This window comes from Sminthopsis crassicaudata, chromosome 3 (genome assembly GCF_048593235.1).
Source record: "Sminthopsis crassicaudata isolate SCR6 chromosome 3, ASM4859323v1, whole genome shotgun sequence".
NCBI classification, from domain to species: Eukaryota; Metazoa; Chordata; class Mammalia; order Dasyuromorphia; family Dasyuridae; genus Sminthopsis; species Sminthopsis crassicaudata.
This window is the reverse complement of record NC_133619.1, coordinates 465,285,136-465,300,678: the sequence shown is the minus strand read 5'-3', so window position 1 is coordinate 465,300,678 and position 15,543 is coordinate 465,285,136. Positions and strand designations below refer to the sequence as shown.

The following is a 15,543-nucleotide window of genomic DNA, read 5'->3' as shown; positions in this document are numbered from 1 at the left end:
TGAACAGAGGTGTTTCTGATAAGGAAGCTGGTTCTTTAGCTACTATGCCAAGCTGTTTCTTATTTGGGATATTAGTTTTTGAATTATCATAGATTTAAAAGGTGACTTTAAAGGTTATCATGAATAAACTCATCATTTTTCTAATAAGCAAAAAAACAAAAAACCAGTAACTTGTCTATTATCACAGATGGTGGCTGAAGCAGGACTTAAACTTGTGTCTTCACAACTCCAACTCCAGGACTCTAACCATATTACCTCTATAAAGCCAACGATGGCCTTTTTATTTCAACCTTGCTGAAAGTATTAGTACCTTTCTGTGTCATTAAATATATGGAACATAGTTAAAAGTGAATCTGACAACTAATAACACCATTATACAAATCAATATGACAATACTATAGCTAATATGGAAGAAACTTGAACATGCACTAATGCCATGATGTCCTGATCAAGTTTTTTTTTTTTTTATTCCCCAGCATTATTTCTTGCCATCTGTCAGTGTTTCTCTTATTCTTTCAATCATGTTCCCTATACCATTTCCTTTTTCCCCTTTTCCTAATTTTTCCCTCTCCATTCATCTAGATTTTTTAGTGGGATCTAGTCAATTGCCTCACAATGCTTGTTGAGGGGTTAGTTGAAAATACTAATGGTGATGGACATATGTGTGGGTAGTATCAGCTGGCCTACTATCAATTCCAGTATTAGAATGCAAATAACTACATTCCACTTACTGAAAAATTTAATGAACACCTTTTTTGGGGGGGGAGGGGGTGGTGGGTTGGGGGGGGTAAGGGAGGAGAGGAATGAGAGAAGAGGAAAGAAGATCTTAAAATCCTAAAATGCCAGAATTTGGTTCTTCTACATCTGGACGTTGTTATGAACTTGAATGGTACCATATAAAGACAACTTACTCTACTGAAGTCTCTTGCTTTGATGCTTCCTCTGGTACATTACTAGATACTTCTGCACTTTGTTCATGAACAATAGGTGTAACAAGTTGTGCTTGTTCCTCAGTTGAAATTGTTACTGTATTGTCATTATCTATGACAGTAGCAACAATGGAAGTAACTTCAGGCTCAGTGACAATTGGTGCACTTGAAGCAACAATGGAAGAAGGAGTTGATATGGCAGCGTTAGCGCTGGCATTAGCTGCAGCGGCTGCAGCGGCTGCAGCGGCTGCAGCAGCAACAACAGCTGCTGCAGCTTCAGCTGCAGCCATAGTGCTCATTGTAGTTGTAATCTCTGTTGTAGGAACTGGGGCAGTAGATGTTGTGGTTGATTCTTCTTTACTGTGAAGTACATTAAAAAAATAATAAAGAATGGACTTTAATATTAAGTCACATAAAAAGCAAATCAATCATGATTTGCAGCAAGGTAGGATTTAGGGGTAGTAAAAGGAGGAACAGAGTGGGAGGGAGGCCGACAGTACAGCAAATACACTAAGGTTAGTTTTACAAGAATTGACCAAATCACCTCCATTCACAAAATATTGCATCACACTTTCAATAACCATGAAATACAATCTAAAAATTTAAGTCTAAATAACTTGATAAGTTTGAAAATTTGTTTAAAAATAAAGTGTATAAGCTAGTAATAAATTTATATAATGATTTTAATGTAATTTTCAAGGTTATTCAAAGGCATATTTATTTAAACACCAAAAATATATCATCTATAATTTATATTAATATGCTATCAAGACTTCTATATTCTACAGAAGCATCATCTTAGCAGGATACCACTTTGAATTTAATAAATAAATTTCTCAAATGAGTTCAAAGCTGCCAAATTTAACAAAGCTAATTAATATTAGACTCCTGCAAAATACAAAAGCAAATGTAGAGATAGAACATAAATGTTTTACTTCAAATAATGTCCAGTAACTTCCATCTTCACAGACACCATAAGTACCCACAGATTTATATTGATATTACTGATTACTTACCTGCTTTCTTCTGCTTTGATCATAGCTGTTTAAAAAAAGGGAAAAAAAATTAATTCACTGATAGCTACTTTAAATATTGCTGAAAAACTTTTAAAGAAAAAAGAAAGAAATCCCACTAAGCCAACTATAACTATTTTTATTAATAGCTGCTTCACCCACGAAGTTCTAATGTAGAAATTACATTTATTAACCATTAAGGGTTTCTTCAAATCCTAGTGATTTCCCAATTTTTTGTTTTTATTTTCCCACAAAACACATAAATTATGTCCTAACCAGCAAAATTAGAACAAGAGAAACAGTATCTTCCTAAGGATCAAAAAGCTGATTGCTGAAAACCTAACCCAAGTTATTATGAAATCTGGAGTTCATTTGCTAAGATTGAGTAATAGACAGGTAGGTTAGAACTTAAGATATCTAAAACCCAAATAATGCCACTCAGGTTAAAGTTGTTAGAAATTAGCTTTCTTCTTTTTAAATGTCATGAAAAACTATCATAGAAAAAATAAATGATTTGAGTGTTTAGGCCAATTTTAGTTCCTATTTCCTACTTACACTTTAAAAATGGAAATTTCATATTCTGTTTCAACTTTAGCTCTGTCTCAGTCTACAGTAATGCCTCATTTATCCACTATCATTGCTTAGATACTATTCCTTAAACACAGATTTTCTACAAAGAATTTTAACTTTTTAACGGAATTTTTAAAAAAGCTTATTCCTTCTGAAACAGAATGCATGAAAACCGGATGACAGGAGTCACAACTATGAATGTGATTAATGTACTGTACTACTGCAATAGAGGCAGGCCCTCAAAAGTTACTACGGAATTATGAAGGTATATAGAGCTATTTACAAAAAGATTTTTAGAATTATGAAGCATTTTGATCTCATTCTTCTCTTTTCATTCATATTGCCTCCTTTGCTGTTATTCATTTGCTGCACTTGATATGCCTGCCTTTAGTTATCACTTTCCTAATTAATCAGCTAATTCAATTCATTTCAATAATAATTCACCAAATGTATTACCACATGCCATGCTCTGCATTGGGCACTAGAAATACAAAAACAACATTGAAACAGTACCCTCTCCTTGAATTAGTCTATTAAATGGAATCATATACAAAAATGAAATATATATTTATATATAAAAATAAATTGGGGCTGAGGGTAAAAGATGGGCAACACCAATTAACTAGGCAATAATAATGGTCTTGAACTGAGCCTTAAAGATTCCAAGAGGCAGAATTGAGGAAAGGAATATTCCAAGACTAGGGAGGAGCCTATGCTATAAAATTACAGGAATGTTGTGCAGACAGTAAAGAAAATAGGACAATTTAACTGGAGAATAGCATGTATGAATGAGGGGAATCAATGTGTAATAATTCTGAATAAAGATACTGCTCTGGTCTTTGGCATTTTGAAAGACAGAGACAATATGCTAAAAATGCAAAAAAAAAAAAAAAAAAAAAAACCAAAACCAAAACAAAAAAATCCCTAATAAACCTTTGAATTGGCTATTAAATAGCCAACATGTTTACCACTTTCCTTCCTTTACCTCACACCAAAGAAATATGCTAAAAACGGGGAAAAATTAGATGACTAAATTTACTTGAATTATACCCAAATAAAAGGGAATGAGGTCAGTATACAAAATATTCCTAAAATTAAAACAAGCTTTGGTAAATAGAATCTGTTCTAGTTATTTGGCAAACCTTTTTGCTTCTTGTGAAGTTCTCAAGAAGATTTTGATTATCTGAAGTGGCTGGATAAGTGAGGTATTACTAAACTTTTGATTCTTAATTTTTTTTTTTTATGACTTTCCAAAATGTTAAAATACTATCTTGAAACATTACGTTAGAAGCAAGGACAATTAACTTCAAATCATATATGCCATTTCTACAAGTATTCCAAGAGCATAAAGAACGTCTTGGTTCATTTGTTAATATTATTACTGGGACTTAAAATTTTCTAGTGAAAATATGTATCAAATTAAAACAAGCCATGTCTTAAAATATTATCATTCATATTCAATTTTCCCAATGAATTTGTCCAATAATGAAAAAATAAACAAAACTCAAAGTTGAATCCAGTTTTTAGTTTTACTTGATTTGTAAGAAATAATAAGTTATTTTCAGTCAACTATCATTACCATAATGATACAGAACCTTAATTTCAACTGTTATACAATTTCAAAAGAAATAAAAGCTCATTTCTAATGTAACTCTAATGGAAATGGTATTATTTAAGTTTTGGATTTTTACTCAAATCATGGTTAGTGAACAATATAGAAAAGTAAGTAATGACAGAAAGTGAATTATCAAAGCAGCTCACCATGCAGGTTTGATTTTGTAATAAGACTTCCAGCAACAATGGTATTCTGGTATCCTAGTTTCAGTGGAATCAAATAAAAATCTATTTAATCTACAGAACTGGGATCTACAGCAACAACAAAAATAATATTCCACAAAACTATTACACTAAAATAATTCCAACCATTTGATTTTTAACAAAATTGCCTTTATATTATCCTATAGAGGGGACAATTTGTTGTGAATGATTTAAGTCTGAAAAGAAAATTTAGAAAATTGTTCTACATTACCTTCAAGATCCTCGAGTTCCTTAGGTTTGGCCCAACGAGATTCCTTCGTTTGAGAATTATAATAATAAGGCTTTCCAGAGTCAGATTTGTACTCCTTCCAGGGGCATTTAGATAATAATTGCTAATGAGAAATAAATGCTTTTGATTAAAAATAACTTCCCAAATGCAATATTTAAAATCACTATTATTATTATTACTACCAAATTCTGATTTTAAAATATTAATCCTAACAACATCTCAGGTAAAATGAGTATGAAATATAGAAACAGGACTTGCCAAACATCATGATGTGAAGGAATGAAGAGTGAATCTAAAGTCACTGTATCACTATATCTGAAATTGTTGAACCAAATATTGTTCTATTGCTTGAAATATTTACTTTGAGAATTAAAAGAAATCAACCAATTTAAACTAGTTTGTGCTAAGAAAAAAAAAGTATAAATCTGTCAGTTTAAGAAAATTTTTTTTTAATCTGTTTCCCCAATATTATATACACACGTTTTCTAAAATATGCCTAATCATTAATCAGTCACAAAGCAGACAAAATTCTGGCTAAAGTTATTTATGCCCCTTTTCTATATTGCATTGTTGTACCTTTTTTTTTTTTTTTTTTTTTAAGTTACAGTGTTCACTGATTAAAGCTTATTCACTTTATTTTTAAATTTTTATTTATTATTCACTAAGGTTTTTAGGGTCAAGTTTGTTTTTGTTTTTTTACTTATAAAAAAGCAAACTATAAACTTATTAAAAGCACATGCTACCAGATTTTGCTATGTAAAACTGCTAAAAATTCTAACCTTAGGATTTTAAGTTGCAGCCTCAATTTCTCTCTCATTTTTAATTCTTGTTCTGAAAAGGGCAGGGTTTTAGGAGGGGTACATGTAGGATTCAATTCTGAAGCTCAGTAAGGAAACAAACATACCCACCATCTTGTGGTCATTTCAGATTCAAGTTTTTTTCTAGTAAGGATCTTTGTCCCCCTATAATATGCCTCTAATTATGAAAACACAGAGGGGTTTAGTAGAAATAACAGAAATTATTCAAATTGGTAAGGATACTAGATAAATATTAATTTTATAAGTTTAAGTATCTAGGAAATCTCTTATTTCCCACCCACACTATTTCCTCAAACATTATAGACTACCATATAATATCTTACTTATGGTCTCCTAGATGTGACATATGATGCCAGACAAAAACTTTCCAATATTTACCTCAGCAGGTGTTTTGAGATCATCAGGTTTTTCCCAGGTAGACTGCTTTGTTTCTGTGTTATAATAATAAGTTCTTCCATCAGGAGATTTATGTTCAGTCCACATTGATTTCTGAAGAAAAAAGAAAGTCAACATGAAGCAACTAAATTCAAACTAAGACCTTAAACAGATTACTATTATTTTTCTGTTGGTCCTGACAATGTAAAATGGGTAATTAATTTTAAGTGCCATTTTATATGTATGTATGTATGTATGTATGTATGTATGTATGTATGTATGTATGTGTGTGTATATATGTACACACATAATACTTGTATCAAAGAGCTAACTGTCCTATTTAAAATGTTAAAACTATGTAAATAACTTTCAAATAAAAAAATAGCTCTGATAAATCTAAATATATAAACTCGGTTAAACAGTGGACTAAATTATGTTTTTCACTATGTTTAAAAATATTTTAAGAATTGTGTGGTACTTCAGGATAGTTATTCACTGACAAACTCACGATTTGTCATGAAATAAAAAATGTTCACAGGAAACATGATAATTGCGTGACCTGACTGAAACCTCAGGTTATTTTTTAATATGCACTATGAAAATTGCCACGTAGCATAAAAAGCATTGAAATACTCTGGGCAAGTTAAATTTTAGAAGGCACTAACAACAAGATAGTCAGAAATTGGAAAGTGGGTTTTTTTTAAAAGTACCAAAAATAATATTTCATTAAAATTTTATTCTTTTACAAACCTTGAAAATTACAGCCAGAATATTTAATGCTCGAATAGATACGAGACTAATTGTATATCTCCAATATCTGCCACATATCTTAAAATTTTTCTAATTTATCAAAAGCATTCTACGTATATGACAAAACATAGACCCATTCCTTAAACAAAACAGGAAAATATAGGCTAGATGGTAGCTGGTTTGAAAACTATACCCAACAAATGATTACCAATGAATGAATCAATGTAAATTAGGGAACACAGTTCATTAATGAAATGCCACAAAGCTTTGTTTGTATTTAATATTAAAATCAATTTAATCATAAAAAGCATGCTATTTAAATATACAGATAATTAGAGATGTATGACAAGAATTTTGGCCCTACTAAAACCAGTAAATTGTACACTTGTAAGTTCAAATAATAGGCTGAAAATATGACATGAGTCCATATGAAAAAAAGGGGCTTTCATCGATAAGTATTAATGAATGTGATATAACTAAAAACCCAAGTACCTTACTTAGTATGTACTATGACTCTTAATAGTGAAATATCCATACAAAAATTAGATGCCTAGTAAAACCATAAACAAATTTTGAATTATTTTCCTAAATAGTTTTCATATTCATCCACAATAATTTAAGACTTAAATATCTCATACTATTGAAATAATCTCATTCACATTTCTTATCTTTCATCTTAATAATCAATTACCAATTTCTTTACATTGAATTTTAAATAGTTGGTTTACACTCTAATCAATTTAACATTTTCTATTTGAAATAATGTCCTGATATTACCTAGCTATGTGATCTGGGGAAAGTTTCTTTCTCTGGATTTCAGTTTCCTAATCTGCAAATGAGGGGAATAAATTAGATAATTCCTTCCAGGAGTTTTCACTTTTAAAAAGTATAGAAGGAGAGGGGGTCCATAAGAAAAAGACCAGAGTTTTAAAAGACTCTGAGATCAGGTCATAGTAACTAACAGTTACTGCATTCTGTGTTCCTCAGATCACAGGAGTTTCTGTACACCAGAATATAAGAGGGCCAATGAACTGGAGTAGATCCTAAGGTTTATTTTATCAATTGCTACAGTCAAAAGGCTTTTAAAGAAAGAGGTCAACTGTGGTTGTCACGAGGAACAATTCAACTGAGACTTGTATTAAGTGAATATGATGAAGAAGAAGAGATAGACAGAAAGAAGCCAAAGGTTTGAGAGAGAAAATGGTATCAGGAAAAGACTATCATACCAATTCTAGTTTCATTATCACACTATTTTGCTATCAACTACTAAAGAGATAGTTGACCTCAGTCGCTTGACCTCTTTCTTCATTGGCAAAAAAGGGAATAAATAAATTCTCTCATTCCTTCTATCTTAAAAAGCAACAATCCTAAGATTATTTCATTCAAAAATTTAACATTACTATAAGATGGGATAGTGTGGTATGCTAATACTAATATGTAACAATTAAATCATAAAACAGTTAAACTAAACTATATAGGTCAACTTCATGTCAAGGTATGATTTTTAAATTATGTACACACACACACACAGAATATAATCCTACTAGACCATTTTTCCATAAGGAACAATGAAGAAACTATAATGCAAAACTCATTGTTGTGTAAACTTTCCTTTAATCTATACCTCTCATCAAATTTGCCAACTTATGTCATGATATATTCAATGGCTTATTCTCAGAAATAGACCATTAGAAAAATTCAAACTTACTAATTATCTGTAATGTTTGCGAACAAAGAACATTTTACAGTATCAGCAAGTGACAAACTAAATATTCCAAGTTATGAACTGACATGTTAAAAGTTGAAATGCAAATAAGAATCACTACAGAATTATAATGCAGATATCTAAATTGATCAAAACAGGGCACAACTCCCAACACCTATATAAGGAACACAAGGATTTTCCCCTAAATCTTGATTTATAAACTTATACACTGGAACCTCTCCATTTCCAGGTCAATAAGAGAAGTTTACACAAGTTTAGAGATCTCTTATAATACTTTATAGTTATCTATTACTTCATTATCCCTAAAGCTATCTACTGTCTTCAGTCACTGGAGTCATTTTGGCTCCAAATCTTTAAAGTCATCGTTAGTAGGCAACCATTCTTTTAATTTGATGTTACATATAGCATAATTTTCAACTTCAAGTCCCTCAAATTATTCTATTTCTGATCCATTGTATTCCTTCATTCTCGAAGAGGACCAAAATGAAACCACCATGTTAGAATCAAGTTAGTGTATCCAACTGTGGCTGATCACACCAATATGAGCTTGAAATGCTCTGCCACAGATCAGACCCAAATAATGCCCTGTGAACATTTGGGGTGGAATCTCTAACTCTGCGCATCTCATGTTTCTCAAATGATTCTGTTTCTGAAACCAAGTAAAAAACCCAAAAGGCTACATATTTGAGATGTTTGTTAAGTCAATAAAAAGTTTGTGACATGGATCCTTTAACCTAAGAAAGAACCCCTTGTCTCAGAGTAATGTGTTTAAGTGCGTAAAATAAAATATGTAGTATCTTACAAGAGAAATAAATCATACTGAAAGAGATTTCTAAAAATATTTCCAAAAGTTTCTGGATCCCAAGTTGAGAACTTTTGCCATAAATGTTTAGAATAGTAAAATGGAGAACAGAAAGGTTTTTATTAACACTACATTTTGTATATAAGTTTTGGATTTATGTTTCAAAGGAAATGAAAATAAGCAAATGTCTAAAAGCTCAATATAGGAATTGAAAAAAAGAAATGTGAAAAACGTTAAGATTTTAAGATACAATACATACCCTTTCAAACATTTTTTTGTTGAAGTCTATCATTATAAAATCATCTACAATGGAAACCTAACATTAAAATACTATAATAATAATAAGTGAAAATACTGTAGAATGGTTAAGAGCTGCAATGGACCTTAAAGAGCACTTAATTTCTTTCATTTCAGAGATGTGAAAAACATCCCAATTCCTTATAATACTTTATAAATTATTGCTGCATTATCCCTAAACTATTTACTTTGTATTTCCAATGGAGTCATTTTGGCTTCAAATCTCAGAGATATTGTTAGTAAGCAAACATTCTTTTAATTTGGTCTTGTATGTACAGCAAAATCTTCATCTTTACTCCGGGTCCCTCAAATTATTCTGTTTCTGATCCATTGCTGTCCTTTGTTCTTGAAGAGGACCAAAATTATACCACTATGTTAGAATCAAATTAGTGGGTCCAACTGTGGCTGATCAGACCAAGACGAGCTTGGAACCTCCTAAGATCACATAGAAAGTTTTACAACTAGAAGCTTAAACCTTTGTGTTCTTACTCCAAGTCCAATGGTCTTCTCACCATACCAAACATTCTGTGTTCTTTGTGGTAACTCTTGAACAACATCAATCTAATCAGTAACTCTCTGTTATTAGAAAATGGCTCCTGCTAGAATCTTTGGCTAAATGCAACAAAAAACTTCTATGAAAATGAGTACCAAATAACTTCAAAAAGTTTAAGAAAAACAACCAAATTTTCCACTTAGAACAAATTAGTAATAATGAGATTATATAAATTACTCCCATACCCAGATACTGATTTAGAGCTTCTAAGAATTTCTCAGTAATTCTTTTATCATTCTGGGAGAAAACAAACATTTGGTTGTATTTTAAACTATGATATTGGGGATAAAACTCAGAAACTTCAGAGAAGTATTTACTAACATTATATATAATGTAGAGAATGTCATTTTTCTATACTTTGCAAATGACAACTAAAAAATGACAAGAGTATAAAACAAAGATGAAAATTTGTTAAAACCAAATACCAGAGGGAAAAAAAATCTAGGCACTCAAGAAGAAACGTCACACTGGAGACTAAAGAACCAAAGACAGGCTTAATCTCTTAAAACTGTCAAATTAATCACATAGTATTTTATTTTTGTCTAGTCCTATGACTTTATGGGTATATATGACTTAATTGGTATAGGGAACTACCAGGGTAGAAATTTCCTCCAGCACTGCACAGCAGCAATCTTTCTAGAAAGTCTTTAAAAACTAATGGGGCGCATAATGGTCAAGTGACTTACCCATGGGTCTCACATCTAGTATGTGTCAGAGGCAGTACAACCCAGGTCTTTGTGATGCCAAGACAGGCTCTCTATACACTATGCCATGCTGCCTCTCTACCACTTCTTTATGGCATAAAATTAACCCAGCATACCAGCAGACTGAAATTTTTTTCTATACTAAAGAACATTTCATGAAAATGAAAAACAGGAATTATCTCAAGCAGTTTCCTGCACCCTAAGAAGCTATAGGAAGGATGATTCTGTCTATGTAAATCAGGCTCAATTTTATCTTATAAGTCCAATTTATACTAATAAATGGTAGCAATTTAAAAAGATTCTCATTCTTCAAATAACAAGCTATTTCCATTACTCAACTTCCTCTTTCTCACTAACCAATCTCAATCTTAAAAGTTTGACAAAAATACCTTAAGAGTTAATAAACTTTCAATGGTTCTTAAACCTTTGACTTTAAAAAAAAAAAAAAAAGTTGACATATTAGCAATAAAAGAAGCAAAGGGTCACATCTTAGAAGTAGAAGCTAATCTTCTAAAAGGGGACAAGAAATGAGTGGTGAAACAAAATAATATCAAACTATCTAGGCACATCTAAGTTTAAATAAATCCCAAAGCCTTAGATTTTTACTTACTTGTGTGCCAGATGTTGCACCTAAAAAACAAAAAATGGATATTTATCAAGTGATTAAAATAATTCTCTTAAACAATTAACATCCATAAAGATCGAAAGCATTATTGATATAAATAAAATCATGCACAAGCCAGAGACCACTAAATTCAACTTCTTATAATTAGTCAAAAAATGTCCTAAATATTACCTGTCACATATTTTTAAATTATTTTTTCCTATCAATTTGTGCTTTCCTCCCCCAATACTATACCATACGACATTTTTCTTCATTTCCTGTCTCTCCTTCCAAAATCATGCTGTTTAAAAGCTTCCAGTAACTAATGACTATCTGAAACTTCAGTCTTCAATTTACTCTAAAACGTTTGTATCAAATACTCTTGAACACTGAACCATTTTGACAATTGTTTAAAACCCTTTGCTTCTTCCTAAAACTATCTTGATTAATTTGCTGCTCTCCAGAAAACCACTAAACAACTGACAAGAAAAGTACAGCACCTCACTTATCCAGAACACAACAATGAAAGTTTCTAAGCAATTAAAAATCACCCATGCAATTTTACTTCACAGTAGAGGCAGCATGGCATAGTGGAAAGAGTACTGGACCTGGAATCATCAGATCTAAGTTTAGTCCCAGCTCTGCAATTTACAAGCTGTGTGACCATGGTCAAGTCAACCACTTTAAACTTCAGCTTCTGAAAATATATAGAAAAAGGAGATACTACTGCTAACCTAATAGTATCACTGGAGCAAAATTGCTTTGTAAACTACAGAGTATTTTTAACTGTAATCTATTATATCATTGGAGGGATCTCACCCCAGTCTAAAGATTCAGAATTATCAACTATGAAAATAAGTTTACTTTTTATAGGTTATAATAGCTTAAAAGCTAAAATGGGCAAGGAGCTTGCCCTGAGGGTAACTATACAACAATGACAAGAAGAAGAAACGGAAGAACTACAAAAGCATGGCAGATAAAACATTACTATTTGTTGTTGTTTCCTTCATTCTGGAAGATGATCAGGACATCAGGAAGGTGATGCCATTACTTGCATGTTATCTGGATTTAAGTGAGAAAGGGCAATGTAATAGTCCCAGACTTGCTCTTTCCTCCAGAGCCATCTGGGTCCAGTGACAAGATATAGATCAGGATGACTGGAGATGGCCTTGGATACAGTGGCAGAGCTTGGCCACCACCTTCTTCTTTTTCTTTTTTTCTTTTTTTAGTATTTTTATAAAAGGAGGTTGAAACTATTGAACAAAATGCGACCTGAGAGTTTCAATGATCAATGCCATCCTAATTTCTCATTTCCACAGATGATCAAGATGTCCAGAAGTTACCCTACTTCCAATTGAATTTATTACCATGTGACAGAAATATTACTCATGCAAATACAGTATGCATTGATGCCCAACTTCCACTTTAAACCATTCCATACTCCTCTCCCATATTCTCAACCTTACTTAGACACTTTATTCCCTTCCTGGACTTCAAAAAATAAAAAATAAAAAGAAATGAACATTTTTGTAAAAATGATGAATTTGTACAAAGACATCCTTAACTATATATAGATGTATTTATGCTTCTACCTCAAAAACCTTCTAATGAACACTTTATCCTTTAGATTAAAAATTGTTGATTTGTTCCACAGACTCTACATTTGCTCTAATTACAATGAATAGAACCCATTTAATATAGCATTTTAATTTCTGACAAAACAAATTAAAGTCCACCAATGAAAAGATTCTCACTACTTTTTTCCCCCAAAACCCGAAAATGTTAGTATAACACTAAAAATACTTATTTACTTAATACAGTATCATATATTAAGTCAATGAAAAAATCTTTGCGACAAGTGATAGCAACTTTGTTTTGTTTAATAAAAGCATTGAAGAAACCAACTCCTTTAAAAAAAACCAACAATTTCTATAATTGGGTTAAGAATGTAAAAAAATTAAATTCTTTCCCATTAATAAACCGATATTACATACCTACTGCTACATCCATATTGTTTACTCCTGGCTGTAAGAATAAAAAATAAAATTGATAAAGTATAGTATTTTATTTGCAATTCTTGAATTCCTAATAAGAAACTAGATTGACTCCAACTGCTTATAGGTTTCCATGGCAAACTATAAAACTGCCACCAAATCAAACATTTCAAAAAACTGTGTCTTTTTGATGTCCACATACATAGTAGAAATACAAAATTTTAATTTGAAAATTACTTTTTTTTCCCCAGGGTAAATATTTTACTTACCTAGGACTATAAGATTTCATAGGAAGATGACTTGGAGGAGACATTTAAGCATTTTGCAAAGGTGCTATATTTTTATAAAAAACTATTAGTTACATCTAGAAATAAATATTTGTTTTAATAACTATACCTGTTAACCATCAAGCCAATGTTGTAGAGAACAAGAGGGCAAACTAATTCAACTCCAGTAAATACTAGTGAGTGTAGTGACATCAAAATTTGAACCACAGTAGGATTCAGATTAAAAATGTAATTATGGCAGCTAGGTGGCGCAGTGGATAGAGCACCAGCCCTGAATTCAGGAGGACCAGAGTTCAAATTTGATCTCAGACACTTAACACTTCCTAGCTGTGTGACCCTGGGCAAGTCACTTAACCCCAGCCTGGGGGGGGGGGGGGGGGGGGAAATGTAATTGGAAAAATATTAAACAAAATAAATGAGAATATAATGTCTGTTGTTTTCTAAATCAATAGTCTTCAGAAAACACAGGCTCCAGAATTAAGACTTCAGGTTACATCCTGAATGATATTGCCTGTGATACCTTAAGCAAATTATATATCCTCTTATGCTATATTAGATGACGCTTAGATACCTTTCAATTGTAGAATCTAGATAGTAAGAATCTGGATGGAGTGCTGGGCTTTGAGAATCAAGTAGACCCAAGCTCAAATCTAGCCTCAGAATATCAGTATGTCATTTAACCTATTTGCCTCAGTTACCTCATTTGAAAAATGGGGATAATGACAACTTCTTCCAGGATTGATGTGAGGATGAAATGAGATTTTTGCAAAGTGCTTAGCACACAGCAGATACTTAATATACTTTTCTTCCTTCCTAAGTTTATAATGTCATCTTGATTAATTCTGTATTTCCAGCTTCATATTTAGCTACCAGAATTTTTGAGAAAAGAATGTAATTTTCTACTCAAGTTAACTAATTTAACTAACTTCTGAGATTTAATTTCCTTGTCTATGAAATAGAATATTTGCATCATCCAACCTCAAAAAGATTTTTATAACATCACTTTTTACACTGTTGTGATGTGATGGGTTTGGTTTTTTTTTGTTGTTTTGTTTTCATGAACTCTAATCCTATATTCCCCTTCAACTATTTTTAAAATCTTTTTAAATAGGAGTAAAGACAGGATTTTCCCAACTAATTTATAAGAAAGGTATTAAAACATAGGAATTTGTTTTACAGCTCACATTTTCTGATTTCAAAAGTTGTCCATTTGATCATTTTCCCCCAAAATAATTCCTAGTATTAATGAAAAACATATTTTATGGCACTCCAAATACTGTTTCTGAAATAAATTTCTTTTTTAAAAATACTAAATCAAATAAACTTTCAAAAGATTACCGGTAAAGCAGGCTGTATGCTAGCCTGAGACATATGAGTCATCATCATCCCAGGCATGACTGAAGACATCATTCCAGGCATCTAGAATAAAAGTAATGAGGTATTATTACACTGTACAGAAGTACTAAAATAACACAAAATTTAAATGTACCTATCATAAAGCTAATAAAAGATAAAGTTTAACATAAAAATGAGTTGGACAAAATTTCTATGCAAACTATTTTCCTATTTATAGAATGTGTATAGGTCAAGTGTAAATGAAACATTTATATTTAAGAAAAAAATGTATCATAAACTTTCTATATGTTGCCTTTATTCCCCTAAACCAAATATTAATAGACTTAAGGTTTATTTTTATTGAATGTTTGAAAATTTTTACTAGTTTATATCACCCCCAATGTAGGGTTTCCCCTACTAAATTTTAAAGCAACCCCCAATTTCACCATACTAAAAAAGTTTTAAGCAGTGGGTTGGTTTTTCTTCTCACTTCAATAAAAGAGAAACTTAAAAAAACAAAACAAAACCCTGAAATATAAATACCAATTTTAAATCACTAGCAATCAACCAACCTCTAACTTCCTACAGTCTCCACCCAGTCCTCTGGTCCTTCCCTACCTACAGGAAACCTGAAAAAATGTTATCTTAAATTTGCAACTAGTTCTAGTATAATTGATGAATCACTGAACTCTAGGAAATATGATCAAGAATTATAAAGATTAATAAAGGCAGTCAAGGG

The 15,543-nt window shown here is 31.5% G+C and overlaps 1 protein-coding gene across 6 annotated transcripts in view; it reads right to left on the bottom strand.

Moving 5' to 3' along the window:
• PRPF40A (pre-mRNA processing factor 40 homolog A) overlaps positions 1-15,543 on the bottom strand; it is a 50,860-nt gene that overhangs the window by 17,457 nt on the left and 17,860 nt on the right. For 4 of the 6 annotated variants that reach the window (XM_074303440.1, XM_074303441.1, XM_074303443.1 and 1 more), the window contains exons 3-9: positions 14,808-14,888; positions 13,183-13,213; positions 11,195-11,214; positions 5,756-5,866; positions 4,542-4,662; positions 1,946-1,970; positions 912-1,289 (exon numbers count right to left, since the gene is read on the bottom strand). In XM_074303440.1, the coding sequence (XP_074159541.1) occupies positions 912-1,289; positions 1,946-1,970; positions 4,542-4,662; positions 5,756-5,866; positions 11,195-11,214; positions 13,183-13,213; positions 14,808-14,888 (767 nt within the window). Of the gene's footprint in view, positions 1-911; positions 1,290-1,945; positions 1,971-4,273; positions 4,328-4,541; positions 4,663-5,755; positions 5,867-11,194; positions 11,215-13,182; positions 13,214-14,807; positions 14,889-15,543 lie in introns of all 6 variants that reach the window. The other 2 variants (XM_074303438.1, XM_074303439.1) reach the window with 1 other exon arrangement.